A 27,042-nucleotide genomic window follows, 5' to 3' on the forward strand; every position below is an offset into this window, starting at 1 on the left:
ACCATCCACAGTCGCCACTATGGATGGCCCGATGTACAGGCGCTCTCATCAGGATGCTCCGACTTTGGGACGGATGGACACTCTTGGAGGTCCCGAATCGACCGCTTATTACTGGAGACCGGGGCTTCACTATGTTATAGGCCGCAGGTCGCAGCACTTTTTCTAGAGACCCCCAGCAAGGGCTCGCCCGGCTCCGCGATGGAAAGTTTGCGCTGCGCCCGCTGCTGAAGCTCTGGACCCACTCCAGGAAAGGCCACACCAATCCAAGTTGTTAGGCCGCGAGGGAGGGCGAAATGCAACTAGGAGAAAAGTCGCATTCCACCGAGGTAAGTGACTAAAAAACAGTTTCCCCCAATTCACTCCCCCACCCCCCCCCCCACATTAAAACACACTTAAACACACTTTTAGACATACTAAAAACAAAAACAAAGTTCAAAGGACGAACAGCTGCTGGCGAGGCTGCCGGCTCATGGCGCCACCCGTCCTTTACCATTGTGTTATCTCTGAATAGCGATTAATGATAAGCATTTTCTGTTAAAGTTATATTCCCTTCCAATTTGGGACAGTTTTTTAATTAATAACACATGCTAAACTATTTATGTGATTTCAAATAGACTGTGTTAATTTAGATAACAAATTACTGGGTATCACCAAACTTTGAAATATGTTTATCTTTGAAAACCAATCTAAGTACTAAAGAATAAGTACTGAAAATGCTCGAAATGTGAACTAAATGCTAAAATCTAAAATGCTGAAATTAATCTGTAGATATAATGCAACTTTGGCATTTGTAAAGTGAATAAAGAATAATGCTGCACAGTGTTTTTGTTGGTGGCAAGTGCCATGGCCAATGTCAAGTTCCCACAATCATAACTTCAATTAAAATGAAGCAGTGTGCTTTAGAAATGTTGTGCATCATTCCCTATAAAGGAGAATTCCAAATGTTATAATAACCTTTGCTAGAGAGCCTGCAACTTTGATTTTGTATCAGAAAATCGTGTTATTATTCTTGGGAAGACTTTTAATTAAGATATTTTAAATAAAGGACAGTATAATTATCAGATTTTATGCTCTGAAATTCCTTGTGCTGATTATAATTTCTAAGACAACCCTCTCAATGCATTTGGAACAGATGATTATTTCACTGGTCAAAATTACTGTGCATACGGTTTGTGTGAATAAAATAGACATGTGCCATAACCATAGATTAGAAATAATAGGCTATTTTAATGAGTGCTGTGAGGAGTGTCCGATCCATTGTACTGATTAAAGCTATTGACTACAGTCACCGGATGCACTTGTACAAGTTATTAAGATACTGGCCATTCCTGCTATCCAAGCATAATGGTGTTGCTTCAGCAACGCAGAGTCACAGCATAATATACCAATCAGTTTGTAACTTCATTCTGTACGTGACCTTCAGTTCAACTAAAAAATAATCAGTTGGAAACAGTATGGTCATTATCGTTGGGGAAGGACATTCAGATTTACTTGTACTTTGGAAATTTGGCAGATAAAATGCAAATATAGTATCTCAAATGTAAAGTCTAACAGAAATATAGATTAGTAAACAAGTGTTGAATGCCTTTGATTGCAACAAGATTCAGGTGTTTACTTTTGATCAATACTCTTTCAAGACTGGACCGTGTTTCATCTACTTGCAAGATCAACAGTAACCAACAAAAAACTCATGAATTGAAGGAAATAAATGTTATTTTATTGAAGATGCAAATTAATTAACTGATACAGAGAAGAAACTTTCACAAAAAAATTAAAATGACTGTGCAGTTCAATTATATTGCATTTAGTTCATCATATTTGGTTACACAAAGTTGTGAATCACATTTAGAAAAAGTTTGATGGGGAATTTTCAATTTATCTCTGCTTAAGTATTGAAGAAAAACAAATGCTGGTTTGTTTGTGAAATGTTGTCATTTTATGGTGATTATGATGCTTGATGACTTTTAATGATGCTTCCACCCCCCCCCCCCCCCCCCCCCCCCCCCACTGACAATTCTGTGGTCTGAGGTTCGCGTGAGAGCAACCTTCACAGTGGGTGAATCTACACCAAGTGTCTGGCCCAGTTAGCAGAGGGTGTGCCTGGCTGAGCACTAAAGGCCTGCGAAGACCAACTGGCTAGAGTACTCAACAATGTCTTTAACCTCTTGCTTTTATGGTATGAGGTTCCCACCTGCCTCTAAGAGCAATCTATCATACAATGCCCAAGAAGAGTATGATGACCTGCCTTAGAGACTGCTGTCCAGTATCACTTACATCTACCCTAATAATGTGCTTCAAACGGTTGGATATTGTGCAAATCAATTTCTGCCTCAGAAATGATCTGGATCGCACCAGGCTTCAATTTGCCTTTCGCCACAAAGTTCAACCATAGGTGATATCTCACTGGCTCCCCACTCTGGATCATCTGGATAACAGGAACACATACATTAGGATGCTGTTGATTGACTACAGCTCAGCGTTCAATCATCCCCTCCAACTCGGCACCAAGCTTCAAGACCTGGGCCTCTTTACCTCCCTTTGCCACTGAATCCTTGACTTCCTCATAAGCAGACCTCAACAATGTGAATTGATAACAATATCGTCTCCTCAATGACCTTCACAACGGGTGCCATTCAAGGCTGCGTGCCTAGCATCCTGCTCTATTTTCTTTACAACCATGACTGTATGGCATTGGAGCTGTGCTCAGCCACATATAAATTTGACGATACACCACTGTTGTTGGCCAAATCACAGGTGACAATGAGCCAGCATATAGTAGATAGACAGAAGACTTGATTGAATGGTGCCAATGTTATACCAGTTTTCATTAGTGAGCCAGCGATGGAGAGATGATATAAGATGATATATATGGAAGCCATGCGCTATGTGCATTTGATCTTTGGTGGACAGGCTATTTATACCAAAGCAGCCTTGAACTGTAGAGTTGAGGTTTGCATTGGAATAAGTCGAAGTAATCTTAACCTTGCTTTGTCTGCAGTTACAGAGTTAGTTTTTATTAGTTTAAGAATAAGGGGTAGGCCATTTGAGACTGAGATGAGGAAAAACCTCACCCAGAGAATTGTGAATCTGTGGAATTCTCTGCCACAGAAGGCAGTGGAGGCCAATTCACTGGATGTTTTCAAGAGAGAGTTCGACAACTATGTTGAGTTCCATTCAATATGATCATGACTGACCATCTAACATCAGTACCCCGTTCCTGCTTTCCCCCCCATATCCCTTGATTCCTTTAGCACTAAGAGTTAAATCTAATGCCCACTTCCCACTTAGGAAACCTGAACGGAAACCTCTGGAGATTTTGCGCCCCACCCAAGGTTTCTGTGCGGTTCCTGGAGGTTCCCGGAGGTTTTTGTCAGTCTCCCTACCTGCTTCCACTACCTGCAACCTCCGGCAACTACCTGCAACCTCCGGGAACCGCACGGAAACCTTGCGTGGGGCGCAAAGTCTCCAGAGGTTTCCGTTCAGGTTTCCTAGGTGGGACAGGGGCATTAGGAAACCTGAACGGAAACCTCTGGAGACTTTGCGCCCCACCCAAGGTTTCCGTGCGGTTCCCGGAGGTTGCAGGTAGTGGAAGCAGGTAGGGAGACTGACAAAAACCTCCGGGAACCGCACCGAAACCTTGGGTGGGGCGCAAAGTCTCCAGAGGTTTCCGTTCAGGTTTCCTAAGTGGGAGAGGGGCATTAGATTTAACTCTTAGTGCTAAAGGAATCAAGGGATATGGGGGAAAAAGCAGGAACGGGGTACTGATGTTAGATGGTCAGCCATGATCATATTGAATGGCAGTGCTGGCTCGAAGGGCCGAATGGCTTACTGCACCTATTTTTCCATGTTTCTATTTGCTATGTAGGCCCTCCTATAAGGGTTGTGACAAGAATGGCATTGGAACCAATCGATTAAAACTTCAGAGATACATTTGGTTGTTGCATTTGTAATGTTTCCTTTTCAATGTGAACTTGGTGTTTGCTTTCAACTATCTCACCCATCTCATTGCCAATTTCTGTGGGGCTCATGTTTACACATCTAACTGATGCCCACCAAATAACCCACTCACTCCCCCAACCCACCCAACCTCCCCCCGTTTATTTGATTGACCTTCTCCCGAAACCCTAATGCTCCCAAACCAAAAAGGCAAATTAAGAAATTGTATTTTGCAGCTTAGAATATCACATGGATATTATTGGAAATTATATTTTATATTTATGTTGATTGATATTGATGTGCCAATTGGCTTTGGAACCAATTGGTTTAGAAAATAAATCAACGATGCAAATGATTGCAGCATTTGAAGTGTTTGCTTTTGCACGTGATCTTAGGCAATTGATATTTCAGTGAATTAAATGTAAATGTGTTGCATGCTTGTTTTTATTCTACTGCATGTACAAATGTACAAATCAGAAATCTTAGTTTATGATATCCAATACTATCTATTTAGATATATACAATAACTGTTGGATAAACTTGGATTTCTATGTTTCTATTTTGCTCAAAATACAAATGTGATTAAAAAAAGTCTAATTATATGGTAACAATTATAATAATTCAATGGATGCACAAATCCATCATGGGATGATGGTCCATGACCAAGCATCTGCAACATCATATATATTTCCAACCCACAACCCCTGTGTATTCAGCTTTACATTTGTACAAGAATTTCAAATACAAAATAATTAACTTTCAGTATTTAAAAAAATCATAGGAGAAAATCAATTAATTGTGTGTTTTGTGGCCCTGACTGTGGTGATAATGTTGGAAATAGAATGACTGTGCCTTCGTCAGTCAGGTTTGTTGATAATTAAGTTACGTAGCAATATGGCTAGGGAGAGGATGTGGAGACACTTCAGATATGATATAGACAGGTGTTTGTGAATTGGTGAGGACGTGACAGATGGGACATAAAGTAGAAAAATGCAAGGTCATCCACTTTGATAGAAAAAATAGAAAGGCAGAGCACTTTTTAAATAATTGGTGAGAGATTGAATGATGTCGCTGTTGAGGAGGACGTGAATGTTGACACAAGAAAACCAATGAAAGTCCAGCAAAAAAATTAGTCAGCCTATATAGATGGTTTGTGCAGGGACGGTTCTGATTACATAAAACCTTGAGATAGCATCTGGAATATTGCACACAGGTCGGGAGTCCCTACCCAAGAAAGGATTTACTTGAGATGGATAGTAGTGCAGTGAATGTTCACCAACCTGTTTTGTGGGAAAGGCAGGTTTGTCATAATAGGAAAGATAAAGCAGAATATGCAAGTAATTATAATGTAGAAGGATGGAAGTGATCACTTTGAAATAAAATTCGAGTTATTGAGTAATTCAGTTTAGAATTAGACCATTCTGGCCTCCATGTCTAAGCCAACCATTAAGTCCTATCTATACTAATCCCATTTACTAAGACTTGGTCCATTGCCTACTCTGCTTTGGTAATAAAAATACTTGTTCAGATGCTTAAATATTACTAAATTCTAATGGGGCTTCATATGGTTGATGCAGGGATGATTCTTCCACTGCTGGAGTGACATGCACTGGGGCCAGTCCCAAAATAAGGTGTTGCCATTAGGACAAAAATTAGATTTATTCCTCCAGCAAGTATGGATTTTTGAAATCCTCCACCCGAGAGGATATGGAAATTCAGCATCTTCAAGGAGAAGTAAATAGTTTTTAGATATCAAGGGATTCAAAGGATATGGGATTAGTGCAGGAAAGCAGCTCTGAAGCAAAATATCTTATTTCTGCTTCTCTTTATGATCTTTCAGACCTCCGCTCTGGAAATAAGTCACTGAGCCTCTGCACCTTGTCATTGAAGATGTAATATTATATTCTGATCAAGCTAGGTAGTCCATATAACTTGAAATTAAAAGAAATAAATTGAAGGAAGGAAAATTAATGTACAATTTAAATATTCAAAAGAGAGAAATATAGAATAGAAATGCAAGTGGAAATGGAAATATGTATTTAAAATTTTAATGATACCATCTTATGCCTTATAATCTGAATAGAGTTATTGTATGTAAAACTTAAATTAAATAAGAAAAGTATCTTTAGTCCTTTGCAAGAAATGTCTTCCTTTTTCAGGTAATGTGCTCATGATTCAGGCAGCATTGGGCATCTCAGCTGTTCCAGTGTACATGTAATTGTAGTGGGCAGAGATCATTTTCAAAAAGTGATCAAAAAGCAGTCCTGGGTGCTTTCCACAGACTGATATACAGTTTAATCACAGATCATCTAACTCACCTTGGATTGAAAGACAAATCCAGAAGCATACAAATCAAGATGGTTTACAACGTCACACAATATCAGACAATGTCAACCAAATGTTCTAAGTAAAATCACAAAGTTGCATAAAATTTCACCCAATCAATATTTAGTTCTGTACACGGTAGACACAAAATGCTGGAGTAAGCTGAAGAAAGCGAATGGCATGTTGGCCTTTATAACAAGAGGAATAGAATATAGGAGCAAAGAGGTCCTTCTGCAGTTGTACAGAGCCCTAGTGAGACCCCACCTGGAGTATTGTGTGCAGTTTTGGTCCCCTAAATTGAGGAAGGACATTCTTGCTATTGGAGTGCAGCGTAGGTTTACAAGGTTAATTCCCGGGATTTGCGGGACTGTCATATGCTGAGAGAATGGTGCAGCTGGGCTTGTACACTCTGGAGTTTAGACGGATGAGAGGGGATCTCAATGAAGCATACAAGATTGTTAAGGGCCTGGACACACTAGAGGCAGGAAACATGTCCCCGATGTTGGGGGAGTCCAGAACAAGGGGCCACAGTTTAAGAATAAGGAGTGAACCATTTAGAACGGAGACGAGGAAACACTTTTTCTCACAGAGAGTGGTGAGTCTGTGGAATTCTCTGCCTCAGATGGAGGCAGGTTCTCTGGATGCTTTCAAGAGGGAGCTAGATAGGGCTCTTAAAAATAGTGGAGTCAGGGGATATGGGGAGAAGGCAGGAACGGGGTACTGATTGTGGATGATCAGCCATGATCACATTGAATGGCGGTGCTGGCTTGATGGGCCAAATAGCCTGCTCCTGCACCTATTGTCTATTGTATAATTCAGCGGAACAGGCAGCATCTCTGGAGAGAAGGAATAGGTGATGTTTCGGGTCGATTTTATTTCTGAACAAGATTGAACCGACCTTCATTATATTGCTAAGATGCTGCAAAGCGGAAATATTTATAGATTGTGGGAAGGCTAATACTCTAAATAAAGTTTATTTTTAAATATATAAAACAAATCTTAAGTAAACTATTGTGACCAGACATGCTACAGAAGCAGGAAAGAGGAAAAGTACCATTATGACACAAAAAGTTGGAGTAACTCAGCGGGTCAGACAGCATCTCTGGAGAAAAGGAATAGATACCATCATGCTGGAATCCTGGTCACTTTGAGAACAGATATCTTTTTTTGACCAACATTTCTAGGGGGTGAAAATCTTAACATACAGTGGCTTGCAAAAGTATTCACACCTCTTGAACTTTTCCACATTTTATCATGTTACAACCACAAACGTAAATGTATTTTATTGGGATTTTATGTGATAGACCAACACAAAGTGGGGCATAATTGTGAAGTGGAAGGAAAATGATACATGGTTTTCAAATTTTTTTACAAATAAAAAACTGAAAAGTGTGGCGTGCAAAAGTATTCAGCCCCCCTGAGTCAATACTTTGTAGAACCACCTTTCGCTGCAATTACAGCTGCAAGTCTTTTGAGGTATGTCTCTACCAGCTTTGCACATCTAGAGACTGAAATTTTTGCCCATTCTTCTTTACATAATAGCTCAAGCTCAGTCAGATTGGATGGAGAGCGTCTGTGAACAACAATTTTCAAGTCTTGCCAGAGATTCTCAATTGGATTTAGGTCTGGACTTTGACTGGGCCATTCTAACACATGAATATGCTTTGATCTAAACCATTCCATTGTAGCTCTGGCTGTATGTTTAGGGTCGTTGTCCTGCTGGAAGGTGAACCTCCGCCCCAGTCTCAAGTCTTTTGCAGACTCTAACAGGTTTTCTTCCAAGATTACCCTGTATTTGGCTCCATCCATCTTCCCATCAACTCTGACCAGCTTCCCTGTCCCTGCTGAAGAAAAGCATCCCCACAGCATGATGCTGCCACCACCATGTTTCACAGTGGGGATGGTGTGTTCAGGGTGATGTGCAGTATTAGTTTTCCGCCACACATAGCGTTTTGCATTTAGGCCAAAAACTTCAATTTTGGTCTCATCTGACCAGAGCACCTTCTTCCACATGTTTGCTGTGTCCCCCACATGGCTTGTGGCAAACTGCAAACGGGACTTCTTATGGCTTTTTTTCAACAATAGCTTTCTTCTTGCCACTCTTCCATAAAGGCCCGATTTGTGGAGTGCACGACTAATAGTTGTCCTGTGGACAGATTCTCCCACCTGAGCTGTGGATCTCTGCAGCTCCTCCAGAGTTACCATGGGACTCTTGGCTGCTTCTCTGATCAATGCTCTCCTTGCCCGGCCTGTCAGTTTAGGTGGACGGCCATGTCTTGGTAGGTTTGCAGTTGTGCCATACTCTTTCCATTTTCGGATGATGGATTGAACAGTGCTCCGTGAGATGTTCAAAGCTTGGGATATTTTTTTATACCTAACCCTGCTTTAAACTTCTCCACAACTTTATCCCTGACCTGTCTGGTGTGTTCCTTGGGCTTCATGATGCTGTTTGTTCACTAATGTTCTCTAACAAACCTCTGAGGCCTTCACAGAACAGCTGTATTTATACTGAGATTAAATTACACACAAGTGGACTCTATTTACTAATTAGGTGACTTCTGAAGGCAATTGGTTGCACTGGATTTTATTTAGGGGTATCAGAGTAAAGGGGGCTGAATACTTTTGCACGCCACACTTTTCAGTTTTATTTTATTTGTAAAAAAATTTGAAAACCATGTATCATTTTCCTTCCACAATTATGCGCCACTTTGTGTTGGTCTATCACATAAAATCCCAATAAAATACATTTACGTTTGTGGTTGTAACGTGACAAAATGTGGAAAAGTTCAAGGGGTATGAATACTTTTGCAAGCCACTGTAGGCAGTTATAAATTGTGATAATGTGAATACATGGTTCCATCATACCACTCATTTGTTATTGAGTACAAATGAGATGGACACAATTATAATTACTGTATTATAAAATCATGGACAGCATTATTAGGCATATCGGAGAAAGCAGATTAACCCAGTCCATTGTATTTAATTCATTTCTCAACCCACTGAAGTTCGCCTTGCTAAATGTTGGGAACCTGGGTTTATGACACTTGCTTCTTCCTCTCAAATAATAACATGACATTTAATGCTATTGTCACTTTTTGCAAGATGTTCCATTGTTATCATTTGCTAATTCTTGCTTGTCTCTCTTCATTAAATCCTGTTCCCTTGTCTCTCAGAAAACATATTGTTTTAGAAAATTGACTTGAATATATTCCAGGAACTCATTGTTTTTCTCCATTGTGAAAATTCAAAATTTGCAACAGTGCCATATTGTTGTAGCTACATGTTTTCTTGATCTCCACATTTACATATCCATATTGACAGAAAATCTGCAGCTTCACCTCAGAATCTTGACTCGTTGCATATTGCTTATCTACTCCCTTATCAGATCTTTTTGCATCAGTAGATCAGAATATTGGTCCTTTTTGGCAATGATACTTATTCCAACTCCGATTAACGAAAAAAGGGAAATTGTCTTTAATTAGCACAACAGGAAGTAAACATCTGTGGTGGAATAAAAAGGCAGGATGCAGAGATATGTTGTCCAGTGATCAATCCCAATGGCGACACAAGAGACTGCAGATGCTGCAATCATGAGTGAAATACAAAATACTGAAGGAACTCGGGGTCAGGCAGCATCTATGGACGGAATAGAGAGATGACGTTTCATGTTGGGACTCTTCTTTCTCCAGCACTTTGATTTTAACTCATCAATCCCAATGTCAATGGTTTACAAGCATACCACTTTGATCCTGATTTGAACTGCTATGTGAATGTGGTGACACTATTAAATAAGCCAGCGAACAGGCTTGATGAGGAGCTGTGTATTACTCTCTGGCAGTGAGGGAGATCTGCCAATATAAAGGGGTCCCTGCTGCAGAGTGCAAACCATTACCTGAAGTCCTTGCCAGCAAGTGTTCGAAAAGGTACTGATCATATTGCATCCTTCGTTCTTGTAGCTATAAGTTGTGCCATTGCAGAATTTAGTTTAGAGATACCGTGTGGAAACTTGTGCCGACCAGCAATCACCTGTACACTAATTTCTTACCTTAGTTCTAGATCTACCTCACTGTTTAAATGAAAGGAAAAGGAAAGAAACAGTGCAGTTTGTACCAATGCTGTAGTCAGTAGATTGCTTTTCCATGACGCCAAGGACTCTTGTCTTGCACACTGATAATCAATTCCATCAATCTCAAATGCGTCTGCCGAAGGCTGCTGATTAATGTTGGTTAAAATTGATACCATCATAGAGGTCACAATAGAACAATTTATTTTTAATTCCATTCAAAAACCTTTTTTTTTTCTCCCTGCAGTAAGTGATTAATGTATTCAGGACACGTTAATTTGTTTTCATGACAACAGTACACATTGATCGAAGGCAGTCCCTCTGGACCGAGGATGACATGTTAATGATGCTTAATTGACAGCACTGAAGCCATTGCATATACAATCCACGGTTGGAAAGAGTAAATGCATTGCAGTACTATTGCAGTACTATGAAGTATAGAATAATAAAATCCCCTTTTCTTTGTAAATGTAGAAATCAGTTCTCTCAATTTATAAATGAGTGGAATATTGTGGAATATTAAAACAAAAAATCCGATTTACAACATATGCATTGAAGGAATAAGATGTAGGCAATAGAATTTGCTGCTTTCATGTATAATGTAAAATCTGGGGCTATTTCACCTATTCAACAACTTTATTTATACCAACTCACATTATATGATTTTACCTTGCACCTTACCTGGCTTGTCTTTGAAGTTGTGTATTATCCTTTTCAAGATTTTGTATGTGGCTACAAGGAATTTTTATTGTTGCAGTCTTATTAAGATATTTCTTCTTAGTGATTGTACAATATGTGGAACAATGCAAGTCAAATCCTGATGAAATTGCAGCTTTTCAAAATAGCACTATCGTATCCTAATACACATTGTTCTGTTCAAAAGGGAACTGCAGATGCTGGAATATCGAAGGTACACAAAATTGCTGGAGGAACTCAGCGGGTGCAGCAGCATCTATGGAGCGAAGGAAATAGGCGACGTTTCGGGCCGAAACCCTTCTTCAGACGAAGGGTTTCGGCCCGAAACGTCGCCTATTTCCTTCGCTCCATAGATGCTGCTGCACCCGCTGAGTTCCTCCAGCAATTTTGTACACATTGTTCTGTTCATCTCCGAGCTGACTTAAGCTTATTTAGCAACGCCTTGAATTCAAAACTTCTATGTTTTTGCTTAATTTAATCCATAGACTTATACATCTTATGCCTATAACCTTGTCCAGCCTTACATGCCTTTGAAATCACTGCACTGCGTGTAACCAATTCCTGCACATTACCGATTTATGTTGCCTTATCTTTGTGGCCCAAGCCTAGCCCATGAATTCCAGTCCATCTAAATCTTTTTGCCACTTTACCTTTCTCCAGTAAGAAGTTGCTTAAAATCTACTTTGGATTCCCTTTTCCTAATTATTTTATGGCTTGTGGCAAGTTTTGTTAAACAATGTTCCTTTGAAGAACCTTGGCACATTTGTTTCTTACAATAAGTTGCAATACGATTGCTGTTTCTAAGCAAGCAGTCCCACGATAGCAGTGATGTTGAAGTAGCAGACTGTCCTGATTATATAGTTATGGCCCTGTCCCACGATGCGAGTTTACCCAAGAGCTCTCCCGAGTTTAAAAAAAAAATCAAACTCGTGGTAAGTACGTAGAATGTACGTAGCGGGTACGTCGGAGCTCGTGGATGTCTCGTAGCGCTCGTAATGCTAACGGCAGGGAAACGCCGAAACTCGTGCTGTTTTTTCAACAGTGTGAAAAATTTCCAAGAGTAAAAAAAATACTCGTGATGAGGTACCACGAGTTTGATTTTTAAAAAAATTTTGGGAGAGCCCTTGGGTGAACTCGCATAGTGGGACAGACCCTTAATGATGCAGGTGCAGACTGTCTAGAATCCTGCCCTTATCTGGCACTAGTTTATGAAGGAGTCAGACTATTTGGGAGGAGTTTGTCTCACTACTTTACTTTAGAGTTAATTCAAACATGATATGAAAAATCATTGTGCACCAGCCCTTCACTTGAAAGCACTGAATATTTTTTTTTTGCTTTAAAATGTTCAGAATAATTATTTAAAGATGACTACAAAGAATATCAAATTTGGCCAAGTGGTGATCTCAAAGAACCAAATTGTCAAAACGGATGTCATCCTTGTCTTTCGTATTGCAGTGTATTTGCAGTAATATATTAATTGCTGAGCACCATTTTTGAAATATTTGTTTTCAAAGTTGTTGGGGTTGTGGATTGTGAAGAAGGCTATCAAAGTATACAATGAGATATAGATCAGCTACAGAATGAGGTGTTGCACTTCAGGAGATTGAATGCAAGGGGAGAATAGACAATTAATGGCAAGACCCTTAACAGCATTAATATACAAAGGGATCTTGGGATCCAAGTCCATAACTCCCTAAAAGTGGCATCACAAGTAGATTGGGTGGTAAAGAACGCATCTGGCAGGGACAGGACTTTGGTCAAGACAGTGAGTCAAGAAGTCGTGTTGTAGTTTTATATAACTTTAGTTAGACTACATTTGCAGTATTGTGTGCAGTCTGGTCGCCCCAATTCAGGAAGGATGGGAGGCTTTGGAAAGGGTGCACAGGAGGTTTATCAGAATGTTGCCTGGTTTAGGGGGCATTAGCTACTGGGAGTAGTAGGTACAGGGAGATGTCGGACAGACTTGGATTGCTTTCTCTGGAATGGCGGATGTTGGGGGTGGGGGGGCGATCTGATAGAACTAGATAAGATTATGAAAAGCAAAAGGTAGATAATGTGAATATTTTTCTCATGAGGGAAATATCAGATACTATAGGGCATAGCTTTAAGGTGAGAGGTGCAAAATCAAAGCAATTCTGCTGGCAATAAATGCATATTATTTTCAGATTTGTGAAATTAATGATTTGTGTATTTTATGTATTTCAGCATTTGTAATTATTATCAGTCCCTACAATGAAAACTGCTTTGCTATTCCCATACTTCCTTGCTAATAATGAGCCTTGCATTAGTTTGAAAGAGTCCCTTAATCTTATTCTCTGATGTCCAATGCTTTAACTAATGGTGAATTTCCTTTTTTTTATATAGCGAATGTAAAAGACTGGAGCTGGAAAAGAACCTTTTGGCATGCAGCAAGTCAGATCAGTGGATGTAAGTAAAGGATTGTATTGTACTATTACCATTGTATATCCTTTTGGATCATTAATTAACATTAATTGTGAATATAAGTCCTGTTAAAATTAATTGGGCGATATTGTTTTTGTGTAGTTTTATACAAAATGCAGAGCTATCACATCTCCTATAAGATGACTCGTCCTTGGTTTGTCCCACAGGTTTGGCACCCATTGTGATTGTATTGGTCAACCATGGCCTTACGGCTGCACAGAGACAGACTTCCTATATTATCCATTAGAACAGCTTCCACCTCCCAGCTTTAGTCAAAATTTGCATTGTTCCATGCTTTCGCTCCCACTGTAAGATTCATCTTAGGAGAGTGACAATAATTTAAACAGATATCATAGTTCTTAAGATCAGTTAGTTTTATTTGTCTTACTATTATTAATATGCAGGAGTATTAAAGCAATAGCATCAATAACAGAGCATATTGTAGGTGATATTGCCCATTTAGTGTCTGGGAATGCATATGCCAGTGAAACCCATCAGGATGAAGTTCTGTGAATGTGTTCTTGGTGAGTCCAGCCATGACACACATCTTTCCCCTGGGACCAAAGAGAGAGATTAGGCTCCAGCCAGCATCAATCCCTTCCTAATCTGATGTCAAGAGGTTTGGATCTGGACAGTAATAACATCCACTTAGAAGCATCAGAATGCTGCTTCTTTCTCAACTAAAATAGAACTGCATACCTACCGTTAATATATACTAAAGGTTTGCTCAGAAATAAGTCAAATAGTGTCAAAACCATTTTTAAAATCTCAGATGGTCAAATAAAGCTGATACAGTATATCTGGTTCTCTTCTCCACTTAAGGTGTAAAAATATATTATCTCTGTATCTCATTTAATGTCTTAATCTCTTGGTTGTTAAACAACTCCAGGTTTCCAATAGCTTGTGATCAAATGGCTCAGAATTTTAAAACTTAACCTCTCTGGCTTGGTCTTTCTTTACTGCATTCTTCTTGGCTGTCAGTGTTTTATGGTTTCATGATTTTACTATAAATGCTTATTCCTGTGATCCTGAATTTAGGAGGAGGTGTCCACAGCAGCTCTTACATGTTTAGAGACACAGGAGACTGTAAATTGAACCTTGAGCAAAAACAAAAGGCTGGAGGAACTCAATGGGTCAGGCAGCGTCCGTGATGGAAATGGACAGATGACATTTCAAGTCGGGACCTTACTTCAGCTTGGGCATTTGTCAAGATACTATTTGACCAGCCTGAAGAAGGAAGGGTCTGACCTGAAATGTCCTCTGACCCATTGCCTCCACAGATATTGCCTTGACTCGCTGAGTTACTCCAGTTGTTTATTTTTTAACTAATTTTATTTTAATAAACATTATTTCTAGTGGATTTATCTACTTGTTAATTTTTCTAAGGAAGTCCAGTATTATAAATGTTGTTATTTCTGACATATAGAAAATGTCAGCGCCCAGTGAAGCATCAAAATGTTTTTCCAATGTTACACCAATGATCATCTAGTTCTCAGGCAGCCGATGGGAAACAGAGAGGGAAACAAAAATTGGCATTCTTTTACTTTGTGGTCTCTTTGCTAATGCATTTCTCCATGTTCTTATTTCAAGGCGAAGGAGTGTCAGATTGAAAAGTTATTTAAATGAAGTGCGTGAACGGGAGAGAACAGCCCAACTTCGCAACCAACAATTGCTGAACGATTTTGAGAGTTTTCAAGCTCAGGTCACAGCATTGACAGCAAGCTCAGACACATGGAAACAAATGAAGGTAGAAGATTGCCAATTGCTAACCCAATAGTTTACTATTCAGTAGGTTGACATTTTTAGAATATTAAGTATTTAATTACGCGACAGGCAAAAATGATGCCTAATTGTGATTATAAGACAGTACCTTGAGCCAAATTTCACATCCCAACTCTATTTGTTCATATCTTTAGCATTATAGAAGAGTTTAAACTTAAGTCTCATATTTTGCTCCTCACCTAAAATACCTGTAGCTTGATAAAACAGCTCTTAAGATGAGTTATTTCAATAAAAACCACATGCAGCATTGTAAAGAACTATAAAATGGAGACACAAGAGACTGTATTATCATGAGTGGAGAATGGATTGAATGAGTTAGGTTGACATTGGAAAACTCTAATTGAACAGATAATTCTAAATTTAAAATTACTTAATAGTTATGATGTTTGGTGTTTTTATCATTAGTTTATCTTTGCAAGTGAGAAAATAGATGCATCTCAGTAAACAATATATGGATAGTTCACTGCATTATGATTGAAACATCAAGATAACAAGGACACACTATGTCAAACTCCTATGTACTGACAATAGCTCTGCCTTCAACACCATGATTCCAACTAAACTCATCCAAACTCCGGCACTCAGGAGTCAGTGCCCCCCTCTGCAGCTGGATCCTTGACTCCTGACCCATAAACTACAATCAGTTAGGATAGGCGACTAAACATTCTCCATTATATTTCTCAACACCAGTGCTTCACAGGGATGCATTTTCAGCCCCTTACTGCAGTTTCTAAACTCTCACGACTGTGCAGCCAAATTCTGCTTTAATTCCATCTGCAAGTGTACAGATGGTTCCACTTTGGTGGGCTGGATCTCGAACAATGACAAGTAAGGTAAGGAGAATGTGTGCTTCGTAACATGGTGTCAAGACAACAACCTCTTCCTTAATTTACAGCAAGACGAAGGAGCTAGTTATTGACGGCAAAAACCAAGGTGGTGTACATGCCCCTATCAGCATCGATGATGCTGAAGTGGAGATGTTCAAGAGCTTCAAGTTCCAAGGCATAAATATGACCACCAAATTGTTGGTTATTTGTTGGCTCCCTGCTGGTCTCCTAGTGCAAACCTCCCTTCCATGGTCTCCAATACATTCGCATTCCTAAGAACTTTTATCCAGACAGAATTATTTCCTCCCAAGCTACCTGACATCTGTTTCCTGATACCACCTTCCTAATCTCCATGACCAAACTGATCCATTCCTCTGATCCATTCCATGCTATAACTCCCCAAGTGACCTGCTGCAGTGTTATAAACATGCCCAGAGTTAAATGCTCTTGCATCTTGTAAATTAAATCTTCCCTTTTGTGTACATTTACAGATGCTTGGTTTAAGTTCTTCTTGCTAAAGTATTTAAATTAGAATGTTATTAAATATAAAGTGCAATACTTTGTATTTTTATTTGATGTTGAAAGTTCCACCATGATGTATTTTATGCACTAACACCAAAAGTTGCAAGGAGATCGAAGACCATTTCTACCTAAATTAAATTTTTGGACATTTTTATTTTATTCAAATGGCAAGCTATTTACTGAGATCATCAAAAAATATGAATAGATGGTCAAGGAAAATTGCAACATTCACCACTTAATCACACCACTGAATTATATTTTGACCTATGTAAAGGTTAGTGCAGTGACATAGTCTGTTCAACCTATTAAATAATAGAAACAAATCCTTGATAGGATAAGAACTGTGACTACCTATTGAAATAAACTTGCTTCTTTTTTGGAAGCAGAAATTGTAATTAGTATGATTATTTTATTTTATGTAACTTTTATGTTATGGTAAACCATAACTTTAGATCAAGTGGAATCTAAATGGAATTTATGCCAAATTTGATCAAAATGGAATTTATGCCAAATTTCTCTCGTCTCTTACTGAATGGATATGACTGTATAGGCCTTATTTTAGCACAAGACCTGTGCATTGTGTGGTATCAGTATCTTTTTAACTTGCAGGTCATCATGGGTCAGTACTATCTTTATTTGATATCCATATAGGAACTTAAGTCACTGGATAGTTATTAGGATCAAAAACTTCTATTGTTTTTTCTCTCTTCAAATATATATAAGTACTTCCCAGGTTATGACAGGGTTACTTTCCTGAGGTATTCTTATTCCGAATTATTTCTAAGTCAGAAATAACCGAAAAACAGTGTGTGCGGGAGGACTACAGAAATAACTGTAGGGAGAGTGACCAGGCGCAGAGAGCGGCCACCAGCCGGCCCCAGTGATTTTGTGAATGTGTCTGCACTGCGCTCCCAGCTCTACTTGGCTAGACCCAACCCCTGACCTATCACTTGCCAGGCCTTGTCCAGCCCCCACCACTTTGCCAGCTTTCCCCCCCCTACTATAATCAGTCTGAAGAAGGGTCCCAACCTGAAAAGTTGTCTATCCATTCCATTCAGAGATGCTGCCTGACCCACTGAGTTACTCCAGCCCTTTGTGTTTTGCTCAAGATTCCAACATTTGCAGTACCTTGTGTCTCTCTGATTGTTGTGATTCGTTGGGGGCGGCGGGCGTGTCACCAGTGATGGAAAGGGGAGAAGGCACGCAGAAATGCCTCGTTCCCATCCTGTAGAAGATGCCAGCAAATCTGTCCTACCGGTCTCCCAATGCTCGTTCATTTGCATGGGGTGCTCATAGGCTTTTTGTTCATAACCTGGGGAGGACCTGTATCCACAAGGCCAGATTGCCTTTAAGAAAGAAGGGTCTTGACCCGAAACATCTCCCATTCCTTCTCTCCAGAGATGCTGCCTGTCCCGCTGAGTTACTCCAGCTTTTTGTGTCTATCTTTGCTTAAAAGGAATCTTTTTAATGAATACATTTATTACCTGTGCATGACAATCACAAACTTTTAAAGTACAGTAGCAGAATACCTCTAGCTCAGCATCCGGTGCAAAAGTATTGACTACCAGCATACATCAAGTGATATTGGATTTGCATATCTGCAGTAGCATTCTCTCATTGTTAAACCATTTATACCGAAAGAAAAGTCTTCTGCAAAAGTGAAACAAATGTAAGTGATAGAAGGACAATTTTGAGGTCACTCAGAACATCAGATGTGTGTTTTTTCATTCTAAAGGATACAACAATTAATTTGCCATTTTATTGGTGCTACTTATGAAAACTGTAGTCATATATTGTTTTTTATTAGAGTGCTGCTTTGTTGAATGTAGAGGTCAATATATTTAGTGTAACAGTGCAATTTCCTCTGAAATCATTGGCGTTACAATAACATTTTTAACTTGAATCATTGACATGGTATATGATCTGTAATGTTTGCTTCAAAAAGCAAAATTACTAATTAAAGTTCACCAGCTGTTAATTGATTTTCAATTATCTTCAGCATTTGTACTAATTATGTCTGCACTATTATTTGGAACCGAATAATGGACTCAGTCCCTAAATTTTCAGAATCTGAGACAAATGTATTGTCGTGGATCTGCTAATTTGCTTTACTCCATATATAGCATGTTATTAGTCCAAAAGAACAAACTGACTTGTCAGACTTGTTAAATTGGCAAATAATATCACAAATACAATTTAATCAGCTATTGTTTGCACTGTTTCTTTCTCCCCACCCTCAAACATGGTGTACATTTTTCTTTCTATTATTTATCTATTATTATTTCACTCTTGTTTCTTTTCACAACTAAACATGTGCCAGGTTTTATATTTTGTATTTCCTATTGATAGAGAAGGCCATTTGGCCTGTCAAGTCCATGCCAGCTCAAAGAGTTATTCTCTATTCTCCTCATATTCCCGTCAATTCCACCACTTTCTTGCACACCAAGAGCAATTTACAGGGCCAACCATCCAACTAACTTGCATGGTCTTTGGGATGTGAGAGGAAACGTCACGATCCAGAGAAAAACCATGCAATCCCAGTGGGAACATGCAAACCTCACCCAAGGTTAGGTTTGCACTGGGGCTGTGACTGGAGTCACAGCTCTACTAATTGTACTACCATGCACCTCATCACTCAGGATTGGGGATTGGTTGGGGAAAGATGGAGAGTTTGCAACTTTCGAATGAAAATATGCAATCATATTGTTTTGAAATGTAATATTTGGGAATATAATTTAGTTAGTAGCCTGTTAACTATGAAGAAAAGCAGGACTATGTCCATTTTTTTCTTAAGGAAGAATATAAATATTTATCATCATTTAAGAGCTATGAAAAATAGGAAGGTGGAACTCTCAAAAGACATATGTAATTCTCTGAAAAATATCCTATAACAACTCTGATCGGATTTGCTAAACTTTTAATATATTGCCTTCCATTTTGAATGTTTCAATGAGCCCTATGTCACCACAGAAGATAGCAGTCTACCACATAAGTAGACAACCTGTGGAGTGAAGTGTCATCTAGATTAGAAAATGTATTTTCAGAAAATAGTTTAAATGGATTGATGTTGTCAAAATTGCTTGTTGACACTCAGTTTCTAAATGTAATAGAATTGAGGAATATTAAATGTTAGGAGGGCAGAAGGATGAGATTAAACTAGGTGGCCCATGTGGAGCAAGGGCCTGTTTCTGTGCCATAACATTCTGTGATGTCTTGGGATTCATCTTAATCTTACTTGCTAAAGTATTTAGATAGAGCTCTTAGGGATAGCGGAGTGAAGGGATATGGGGAGAAGGCAGGAACGGGGTACTGATTGTGGATGATCAGCCATGATCACATTGAATGGCGGGACTGCCATGAAGGGCCAAATGCCCTACTTCTGCACCTATTGTCTATTGTATTTCATGGCATTTTTTGCCATCCTATCCTTTCTCTAGAAATCTGAGTAACCATCTTTCCCCTCTAAATACTTCATGCCTGTTAGGTTTTTATTTCTGAGTTTCTGCATCTGCAATCTTTGATTTCTGTGACAACTGCATTAGCAGTTGATAAATGTATTGTAATGTAAAATTTTGCAATGTCTTGGAAACCATTTTAGGATAGAAGCAGGAGTTGTCTTTTGATGAGAGGCAATTATTTACTGCTCATTTTTCTGTTTACTTGCTGAGGCCAGAGTACATTAGACCTTATCACATTGACTGGCAGGTTCTACCAATTGGGTGGCCAGGTAGCTTAATCCTGCCCCTGCTATCTTTTGTTCAATTAGATATTAGAGGGACAGCGTGGAAACAGGCCATTCGGCCTACCAGGTCCACACCGAGCACTCTATTCCCCGTACACTAGCATTACTCTACACCTAGATGCAGGAAGATTGCTCCCGATGTTGAGGAAGTCCAGGACAAGGGGTCACAGCTTAAGGATAAGGGGGAAATCCTTTAAAACCGAGATGAGAAGAACTTTTTTCACACAGAGAGTGGTGAATCTCTGGAACTCTCTGCCACAGAGGGTAGTCGAGGCCAGTTCATTGGCTATATTTAAGAGGGAGTTAGATGTGGCCCTTGTGGCTAAGGGGATCAGAGGGTATGGAGAGAAGGCAGGTACGGTATACTGAGTTGGATGATCAGCCATGATCATATTGAATGGCGGTGCAGGCTCGAAGGGCCGAATGACCTACTCCTGCACCTAATTTCTATGTTTCTATGTTTCTACCAGTGGTTCCCAACGTGGGGCGTACGCCCCACAGGGGGGCAATTTGATTTTTAAGGGGGGCATCAGGTAAACATATGTAGTTTATGTTTCAGATGTTATTTTGAGTAAATTCCATTTTCTGAGAATTATTTCATTGTCTGCTCGGGCTAAAATATGGGGGGGGGGGGGGGCATCAGGATTTTAGAGGTGATTAGGTGGGGCATGGCCAAAAAAAGGTTGGGAACCACTGCTCTACACACTTGCAATTTTACCGAAGCCAATTAACCTACAAACCTGCACGTCTTTGGAGTGTGGGAAGAAACCGGAGCACTCGGAGAAAACCCACGTGGTCACAGGAAGAACGTACAAACTCCGTACAGACAGCACCCGTAGTCAGGATGGAACCCGGTCTCTGGAGCTGTATGGCAGCAACTCTACCGCTGAGCCACTGTGCTCCCCTACTCATGGCATTCACACTGTTCTATCAGGATAGAGGGTTCAGTTTATAAGAGAAGTCGGAAAACTTATTTTGCTATTACATGCTGTTACCAAAGTCACTGCCCAGTTGCAACATTCATACAGCTGCAGACATGGTATTTCTGAACCACATGGGCAAGATCTCACTCAGAGGTGCTTCCAGTGTCAATAGTCCAGCTATAATAATCATCTGATGCTATAAATTACTATGAATTACTTTGGTAACCATGAGATGAAAACAATATTAACTCCTATGCGTTCCACCTTTTCACAGATGGAATATGAAAAGCAGGTGGAAAGGTTACTTCCAGTTTGGAAGGAGAAGTTAAAGACTCAAGGAATGGACAAGGAAAAAAACATACAACAAGTAAGGCTGGAAAACTTTGCTTTGATTAAAGGAAAAGCAAAGATATGCTCATGTGCAATTTCCATTTATTATTCATGTGATTATTAAGAAGACAGTAATTATAAAATGAATATTGCCAAGATTGTGTATATTCAGTAGATTTATATGTTTCAGGATTGGGATGATCACAGATAAAGATAGAAAACTTTCAGACATTTGGAGATGTTATTGTTGATTTACTATTTTGTGGTACTGTACTTGGAACCTCATTTTTAATCACACCATCTTTTGATGTAGTTTGGTGAGTGAGGCGATATTACATAGTCAATGACTTTGTTGAGTGGTGCGGGCTGAATCACCTGCAGATTCACACCAACAAGACTAAGGAGTTACTGGTGGACTTTACAAGGAGGGGGACACCCCTGCCCTCTGTCTCTATCATTAGTGTGGATGTACAGTTTACCAAGGAGTACAAATACCTTGGAGTGTACCTGGACAGTAAACTGGACTGGTCCAGGTACACTGAGGCCCTGTACGCGAAGAGATAAAGCCAGCTGTACTTTTTGAGAAGGCTCCATTCCTTCAATGTCTGCAGTAAGATGCTGCAGATGTTCTACCAATCGGTGGTACCCAGTGCCATCTTCTTCGGTGTCGTGTGCAGGGCCAGCAGGGCGAAGGCCGCGGATGCCAACAGTATTAAAAAACTCATCAGGAAGGCTGGCTCCGTCCTGGGGGCGGAGTTGGATTCATGGGAGGTGGTCTTGGAGGGGAGGATGCTCCTCAAACTGTGGAGCATCTTTGACATACAGCTCGCCCCCTTCATGACACACTAGTCAACCTGAGGAGTACCTTCAGCACAGACTGGTTCCACTGAGATGTAGTACAGAATGCCACAGGAGATCCTTCTTCCCAGTCGCTGTCAAACTGTACAACTCCTCCCACTTCTGTCGTGGGATAGATTGACTCTCCTCCCCAAATCTTTGTACATCCCCAATCCTTTCCACTCGTCACTTTAATTTCAGGTTTCATGTATCTTGTGTTTTATGACTGTTGGCAGATCAATTTCCCTCCTGGGATAAGTAAAGTTCTATCGTATCATAATGTCATAAGGAATAGGAGTACAATTAGATTCATCAAGTCTACTCCGCCATTCAATCATGGGTGATGTATCTCTCCCCCCTAACCCCATTCTCCTGCCTTCTCCCCATAACCTCTGAAATCCGTAGTAATCAAGAATCTATCTATCTCTGCCTTAAAAATATCCATTGACGGCCTCCACAGCCTTCAATGGCAAAGAATTCCACAATCACCCTCTGCCGAAAGAAAATCGTATCGTATGGTATCAGTGCTGAAGGTACTCCTCAGGTTGACTAGTGTCATGGAGGGGGTGAGCTGTATTGTCGAAGATGCTCCACAGTTTGCGGAGCATCCTCCCCTCCAAGACCACCTCCCAAGCCATGAGAGAAGAAGCCAGACTCTTACGTGTTCCAATCTTAAGTAAAATATATATTTTGACAACGTGATGACCACTGCATCTAAAAGGTTTCAGTAAAAAAATGGATGTAAAGGGAGCAAAAATAGGATTAGGAGACAGAAATTCAATCAGCAAGTTAACTTTAAGGAGAGAGGGAGATCTAGGGAGGCAATTCCAGAGCATGGGGGTCTTAGGATCTGAAGGAAGACGCCTGGGAGGAAGTGGCAATGATAAAGAATGCCTTTGGCTACAGTCAGAGGAATTAAGAGTTTGATATTGGGGGTTGGTATTGGGGGTTCAGTATTGATGTGGATAGAGAACTGGCTGGCAGTGACTAGTGGGGTACTGCAAGGATCAGTGCTGGGACCCCAGCTATTTAAAATATATATTAATGATTTGGACGAGGGAATTGAATGCAACATCTCCAAGTTTGCGGATGACACGAAGCTGGGGGGCAGTGTTAGCTGTGAGGAGGATGCTAGGAGGCTGCAGGGTGACTTGGATAGGCTGGGTGAGTGGGCAAATGCATGGCAGATGCAGTATAATGTGGATAAATGTGAGGTTATCCACTTTGGTGGCAAAAACAGGAAAGTAGACTATTATCTGAATGGTGGCCGATTAGGAAAAGGGGAGATGCAACGAGACCTGGGTGTCATGGTACACCAGTCATTGAAAGTAGGCATGCAGGTGCAGCAGGCAGTGAAGAAAGCGAATGGTATGTTAGCATTCATAGCAAAAGGATTTGAGTATAGGAGCAGGGAGGTTGTACTGTGGTGCTCTTATTTCCTCAAACATTACAATGACACGTGGGTTGGTAGATTATTGCCACTATATATTTCCCCATGTTGTGTGGGTGGGTAACAGATTCTGGGAGAATAGATGGTGGGGGGAGGTAGTCATTAGTCGGAATGTGGGGAGAATAAAATGGGGTAGCAAAGGGATAATGTTGATGTTGACTCAGAGGTCTGAAGGAACTGAATCTGTGCTGCATCACCCTAAATTATAGTCATGGAAACGAAGCAATGTATTAAAAACATGTATTGACCTCATATAGGGAGACAACAATGAAGTCAAGGGAGGGTGTTTTTTGCAGCACAAGCAACCTAGTCAAAAGTCTTGCTTGGCATTAAATAATCTGATTGAGTTTGCAGTATGGTCAGCGAAAGTATGCCACATGGGGCGCCTCACGGTTGGCAGCCCCGTCATCAGTCTGTTTTTTTCGTCTTTTAAATTTTTTTTAGTGTGTGTTAAAAGTCTGTGTAAATGTTCTCCGGTTTGTTTTATGTGTGGGGGGGGGGGGGGGGGGACTTTTTTTTCAGTTTCTTACCTTGCCGGAGATGTGATTAATTTTCGGATCGCAATCTCCGGTCGTTCTGCGGCCTACCATCAATGGAGCTGAAGGCCTCCTCGGACTGACCTTGGGCCGCACCGTGGGGCGTGAACTTACATCGTAGTCGATCCCTTGCCTGGAATCACTCCAACCGCGCGGCCTGTGGACTTTACATCGGGAGCTCGCAGTCTTGGGAGAGGCCGTGGATGTCAGGAGCTCCAACGTCGCGGAAGTGTCGACCAGCCCCGACGCGGGGTTTGATCGTCTGGCGCGGGGGAGCTGACATCCCCACGATGCAGGAGCTGATCGCCTCGACGCGGAGGGCCCGCTGCCGGCTACGGGAGTCAAGATCATCCCGTCAACGGACGGCTCGAGGCCCCCGACCACGGGAGAGCAAAGGGAAGAGATTGAGGTTTTTTTCGCCTTCCATCACAGTGAGGAATGTGGAGGAGTCACCGTGATGGATGTTTATGTTAAAATGTGTTTTGTGTGTTCCGTTGCTTTTTATTTGTATGACTGACTTGGCAAATGAAATCCCTCGTATGTTGCAAAACGTACTTGGCTAATAAAGTATTATTGTCATTGCGATTGTGAAGGAATGGTTTCAGTGAGAGGATGAGGTGTAGGGACTGAACATGAAAGTTCATGAAATTTTATAAATATTTTCACTAACTAACCCTGAAGGCGCAAGGAACATGGAATGGTGATAAATACAGGCAGGTGGGATTAGTGTAGATGGTCATCTTGATCGGCATGGGCAAGTTGAGCCTAAGTATGACTCTACTCTCTTTATAAAGGGTTCAAATGCGATGTCACAGACAAACAGCTGAGTGACATTAACATACCAGTGGGATCTGGCCCTATGGTTGGGTCAGTAGGTAGCTGAGGAAGAAAAGACAGTCAACTGTGGATCCATAGGAGCAATGTTTAATAGAAAAGTCAATTTAAGAAGTCGTTTGGTTGAAAATAGCCAAGCTAGGAATGAAATCAAACATGGCAGTATGGTTGAAATGGACAAAAAAAGGAAAGGCATTAAAATAGAGTCACAAGAGACTATAGATGTGGCAATCCTGAGCATAAAATAAGGTGCTTGAGGAACTCAGCAGTTTAGAGGGATATGGGCCAAATACAGGCACATGGGACTAGTGTAGATAGGGCATCTTGAGCGGCATAGGCAAGTTGGGCCGAAGGACCCATTTCCACGCTGCATGACTATGAGATGCTTGTCTTCCAATTCTTTCTTTTGTTGAATGTTCCTGTGGAATCAGTAGAATTCTTAAATTAGAATATTTCACGATGAATTTGAAATAATTGCCCTTTTAACTCAAAAACATTATTTCATTTAAAAGCAGTACCATCACCCCCGTTTAAATATGCAAGTAGCTTTTATGTGCTCGTCTATGAAAAGGATGACAATACTGGAGATCAGAATTATGTTCACTTGTACCTGGTGATTTTACTAAGCTGCCTTGGATCATGGATGCCGTCAATTACCTTCAGTATTAAGCTTCTTGGTGTTGGCCGGACAATATTATTATTATTATTATTATTATTGTTTTATTTATATAGCACATTTTAAGTCAACTTGCATTGACACCAAAGTGCTTTACATAAATTAAATAATAAATTTACATACAAACCATAGAAAAAGGTTAAAAATAAAGAAAGAAAGAAAATGGACACAACACATTATAGAGTTCAACACAAACATCCCCCCACAACAGAATCAAAAATGTCCACTGTGGGGAAAGGCAGCAGAAAGTTAAGTCCTCTTCCTCTGAAACACCCGAGGTCGGGGCCCATTTGTGGCCTTGCAGCCAGTCCGATGTTTTCAGGGCCCTCTTGCCGTGAAGATGGAACACTGGCGTCGGGTGAAACAATTCCTCAAGCGGCTTGGAAAGTCTGGAGCGGTCTGGAGACCGGGGCACTCGTAGACCTCAGGCCGCGCCGGTTGGAGCTCCGACCCCGGCGAACTCAATCCCTGGCTCCGCGGCGCTCCAAATCCAGCGCCGCCCGCAGCCGGACGCCCGCAGCCACAGCTCCGCGATGTTTGGATCGACGGCCACAGCGCTCCGGAGCTTACCGCACGGCGACCCGGCAAGGCATCGCCTGCTCCGTGGCTCCGCTCCGTGATGGTGTCCTTGCGCTGCGCCGCCGCCGAAGCTGTAGTCCCGGCCGATCCCGACAGGAAACGCCGCCCCATTCTCGATGGTACACTTCTATCAATCTTTGGAAAATCACTGTACACTGCTGCTCGTTCTTTGCTGATGTTATGGCCTATATGCCGTACGTACAGATAAATTGCCAGAGTTCCACTAAAAAAAACATATATTAATTTTATTCAACACTACATCATTTATTACCTTCAGTTTTACAAATAAATTTAAAAACGTAAAATCTATCTGAATAATGTCTGAACAAATTTTTGGCACAGATATTGTGGGCCGAAGGCCTTTTCCAGTGGTGTACTTTTCTATGTTCTAATTTATTTTAGTTGGGAGTCAGTTCTCCCTGTGTACAAGTGACTAAATTGTGGGTCAATTTTAAATCATTATTGGAAAGAGAAAGTAAAATTGGAGAAGATCTGTCATTTCAAGATTATGCCGCTCAATAGCACACTTGCCTTTCAAC

General features: G+C 40.7%; 1 protein-coding gene across 3 annotated transcripts in view; it reads left to right on the plus strand.

Moving 5' to 3' along the window:
- Positions 1-27,042, plus strand: part of kiz (kizuna centrosomal protein) — a 136,393-nt gene that overhangs the window by 3,864 nt on the left and 105,487 nt on the right. For 2 of the 3 annotated variants that reach the window (XM_033026197.1, XM_033026196.1), the window contains exons 2-4: positions 13,388-13,450; positions 15,056-15,212; positions 21,536-21,628. In XM_033026197.1, coding sequence (XP_032882088.1) covers positions 13,388-13,450; positions 15,056-15,212; positions 21,536-21,628 — 313 coding nt within the window. The remainder of the gene's footprint in view (positions 1-13,387; positions 13,451-15,055; positions 15,213-21,535; positions 21,629-27,042) is intronic. The other variant, XM_033026199.1, reaches the window with a different exon arrangement.

Source organism: Amblyraja radiata, chromosome 8 (genome assembly GCF_010909765.2).
Source record: "Amblyraja radiata isolate CabotCenter1 chromosome 8, sAmbRad1.1.pri, whole genome shotgun sequence".
Taxonomy (NCBI): Eukaryota; Metazoa; Chordata; class Chondrichthyes; order Rajiformes; family Rajidae; genus Amblyraja; species Amblyraja radiata.